This window comes from Lactuca virosa, chromosome 7 (assembly GCF_052849685.1).
Source record: "Lactuca virosa cultivar CGN04683 chromosome 7, Lactuca_virosa_CGN04683_v6, whole genome shotgun sequence".
NCBI classification, from domain to species: Eukaryota; Viridiplantae; Streptophyta; class Magnoliopsida; order Asterales; family Asteraceae; genus Lactuca; species Lactuca virosa.
The window spans coordinates 278663307-278667317 of record NC_136432.1 but is presented as its reverse complement, the minus strand read 5'-3'; the positions used below and the strand labels follow the sequence as shown (position 1 = coordinate 278667317).

The window sequence follows — 4011 nt, the reverse complement described above, 5'->3', positions numbered from 1 at the left end:
ACCGCAATACTTTTGTTCTGTTCTAGTATGACACTGATCCTAGTATGAATGCATGTATGAATACTTTACTAAAATATTTCATTATTTTAAAAGTATTAACTCTTGGTTAGAGTGTTTTAATCCCGATGTGTTTATAGTTGTATATCCTTTATGGGTTGATATACTAAATTCACTATAAACAAAGCTCTGATACCAATCTGTCACACCCCCAAACCAGAACGGAAGAAACATTCGGGGGCGGAGGACGTCATGTTCAGTATCATAACAATGCACAATAGTAAAACAAGCGATATGATCATGTAGATGAGGATGAGGTAATATCTAATGACCAAGATATTTACAATGAGAAAGTTCATTGGAAAAAGCAGAAGCCTGTATTAGGTATGAGATTTATGAATCCTAAACAAACTGAAACACATGCTGTGTAACTATGTTGTTGCAAATGGTTATCATTTATACTACAAGAAAAATGATAGCACGAGATTTTTAGTGAAATGTTGTTCTGGTGCTTGCAAGTTTAGATTGTGGGCATCTTGGATGAGTGAGGAAAAATATTTCAAAATTAAGAGTCTCATAAATGAGCATAATTGTGCAAGAAACTTCAAATTAGGTTCAATTGTGAACTATGCCCGAATAGGTACCCATTACACCACCCAATTCTTACAGAAACAAAAAGTTAGTGTTAGGCTCCTTAGGGATGAGGTTAAAGAGAAATTTGGGATAGATGTAAGTATGGGACAGTGTAGAAGAGCAAAGAAATATGCAATTGAGTTGATTGAGGGAACACTAGCGAATCCCTATGCAAAGCTATGGTCATATGGTGAGGAGATAAGAAGATCAAATCCTGGATCAACAGTCAAAATCGATGTCAATTCTATGCCAGATGGTAAGACTTATTTTAGCAAGTTTTACATTTGTTTGATGGACTAAAGCAAGGATGGAGAGGGAGCTACAGAAGAATAATAAATTTGGATGGGTGTTTCTTAAAGGGTTTATGTTCAGGAGAGCTAATATGTGTTGTAGGAAGGGATGCTAATAATCACATATTCCTAATTGCATGGGCAGTTGTATGTGTAGAAAACAAAGCAAATTAGAAATGGTTCTTGGAAAATCTAAAAGATAACCTTCATCTAGAGGATGGTTTTGGTATATCATTGATGTCGGATCAGCATAAGGTATGTCCTATACTTTCAACTTTTATAAATATTTTACATTTAGGTTACATTATGTCTAAAATATCACTGTTATTTGATAGGGGTTGTTCGAGGCTGTCAAAGAAGTGCTTCCTATTGCCGAACATAGGCAGTGTGCAAGACATATTGTTGCCAACTTTAGGAAAAGATTCAGTGGTGTACACTATGAGACCATGTTTTGGAAGGCAAGCAAAGCATCCACTGAGCCTTTATTTAATGCTGTTATGAAGGAGATTCAAGTGCTTAATCCTACAGCCTATGATTACCTTATGGAAACAAACCCCAAATCTTAGAGTAGAGCATTCTTTCAAGAAGGAAAGATGTGTGATGCAGTGGAGAATGAATTATCTGAGAGCTTTAACAGTGTCATCGGGGATGCAGGGAAAAAGCCAATCATCACCATGTTAGAGGAGATTAGATTATATGTTATGGAGAGGCTATACAATTTGAAGATGAAAGGTTGTTCATGGCCTGATTACAAACCTTGCCCATCAATTACACTCCTACTAAATAAATTGAAAAGAGCTCAAAGGTACTTTCTAATCTTTACTCTCTTACTCTACCTTACATACTAACTTATGAGGTGGCTTAAATAGGTATTGGCAGGTTTTACCAAGTGGTCTTAACCAATTTGAAACCAGAAACCTGACAGAATCATATGTTGTTGACCTAGACAAGAAGACTTATACTTGAAGAGTATGGCAACTTAATGGGTATGGATGTGTGCATTCAGTATCTACTATATCATATCTGAATAGAAATGTAGCCACTTATGTTGATCCAATGTTGTATGTTGCCTTCTACAAGAACATTTACAAATACCAAATACATGGGATGAATGGTAGCAACATGTGGCCAGTTACTGAGTTCATACCACCCCTACCACCATTGAAGAGAAGAATTCCAGGTAGACCAAACGTAAACAGAAGAAGAGATGAGTCAGAAAAGATTCTGAGGCACACTGTGTCTAGGGCAGGGAAAATAATATTGTGTAGTGTGTGTAAACAAGCAGGGAATAACAAGGTTACTTGTCCTAAATTTGAAAGGCCACAGGTAGAAAGGTCAAGGGTGAAAAGGCCCACAAAACTAAAGGTCATGAAAAGGAAAAAAATTGACAAGGGTAAAGATGGTGAAGGAAGTTGTGGACCAACTAGAGTTGATGAAGGAAGTAGTGGACCAAAAATTGGTGGTAAAAGAAAAAAATCTGAGAGGATCATAAAAATGAAACTTGCAAAGAAGGTTAAGACCAAGGATGGGAAAGGTGAAACTAGTGCAAACCCGGTAGACATTATTGAGTAGGGAGAATTTGATGTTTTCCTATGGTTATGTTTGACAATGGTTTGACATTAAGTTGTACTTGTTTGCTTTGACATTTACTTGTTTGTTTGACATTAGTATGTTTGCTTTGACAATGGTTTGTAATATTATCATGCTTTGGTTGTCCTTATATATTAAGAGTTTGGGATCCCTAATAGTTTTCACCTTGCATGCATGCAATTCCCATTTTTTGTCATGTGATCCTTGTGTGCTTTCCGGACAAAATATACAATTATTGTTAAAAAAAGGGGAATGGTACTGACAGTGAATTACATCATTTAAGAACATGTGGTCCTTGTGATGTTAATGGACAAAAAAGTGTTAACATTTTTATTAGGTTGTTGGCATGATGGGAAAAGCAACTACAATTTCCTATTTTATCTACTAAAGGCTCAATAGTTACAAAGTGTCCAAGCCTATATGGTAACTTTGAAATATATTTTTTTAATTTTAGTGACAAATGTTATATCACAGTGAAGAACATATGCTTGAAATAGATACAAGTATACTTATACATATACAACACCTCATAGCATTTAAGGGCCCTGGCCAATATACGAAAGATGCTTCTTAGCGACGTACTATACGTAATGACATAACAGTTGGCATAATTTCACTAGATTATGGTTAATAAGCATCCCTATACGTAATTAAGGATAATGGCAACACAACAATACATCAAGGTCACATCACATAACTACAAAGTGTTCTTAATTCAACTACCCAAGAACATTTGATTACAACTTATAAATGATTAAACCCAAAAAAACCTAACTACAAAGTAAAATCAGCTTCAACTTCAACACTTCTGATTCTAGGTTTTTCTTCGACCTCATCAGTACACTTAAAATTATTTCTTCATTGTTTCATTTTATTTCATCAACCCAAGAAATGAAACCTCGTCGTGCTCCCTAAAAAAAATTAAGGTTACATTAAAAAAACAATCATGAAACTAGGGTTCTAAACATATGACTACATTTACCTGGTTTGGACATGCATAAAATGGTCTACCAGGGTTATTGATAGTCTGAGATGTGTGAATTATTGTCGGACTTCCACACCCACAAACAATCTTCATGTTGTCGAATTTTTTTGGATCTCACTCCATAGTTGCTTTGAAAAAGAGAAGAAAAAAATGAAAGAGGCACCCTTTTGAATGAGACACCCCTTTTTACAGCCGTTATAAACACCAAATGACAAAACTACCCTCACCGTGCAACACACGTGGGGTACAACAACCCAACATATGTTATGTTCTTCGTTATTGCATGATATTTCAACCGAACTCAAATGGTCAAACATTAGATACAAAACGCCTAAGACCAACTCAGGTCCTTTTCCATTAAAAACCTTAACAAACGAACAAAATGTCTGTCATCAACACAGGTCTTTTCACATAATCCTTAGATACCAAACACAAAAAAATAAAAATAAAACTAAGAACAGAAAATCTATAACTAATATATCTATATTATATATGCATCGTAATGTACCCAAAACA

At 35.2% G+C, this 4011-nt stretch overlaps 1 protein-coding gene across 1 annotated transcript; it reads left to right on the top strand.

The window, feature by feature from the left end:
- Positions 1-417: 417 nt before the first annotated feature.
- On the top strand, positions 418-1486 carry LOC145127778 (uncharacterized). The gene is made up of 3 exons (XM_079062911.1): positions 418-886; positions 1120-1175; positions 1256-1486. The coding sequence occupies exons 1-3, from the start codon at positions 418-420 to the stop codon at positions 1484-1486; spliced, it is 756 nt and encodes a 251-aa protein (XP_078919037.1).
- Positions 1487-4011: the final 2525 nt, after the last annotated feature.

Bases quoted from the DNA above. Each gene is read 5' to 3' on its own strand.
- LOC145127778 (XM_079062911.1), top strand. From the start codon at position 418: ATGCTGTGTAACTATGTTGTTGCAAATGGTTATCATTTATACTACAAG. The intron at 887-1,119 runs GTAAGACTTATT...AAAATCTAAAAG, and splicing joins TGTCAATTCTATGCCAGATG to ATAACCTTCATCTAGAGGAT. The intron at 1,176-1,255 runs GTATGTCCTATA...GTTATTTGATAG, and splicing joins TGATGTCGGATCAGCATAAG to GGGTTGTTCGAGGCTGTCAA.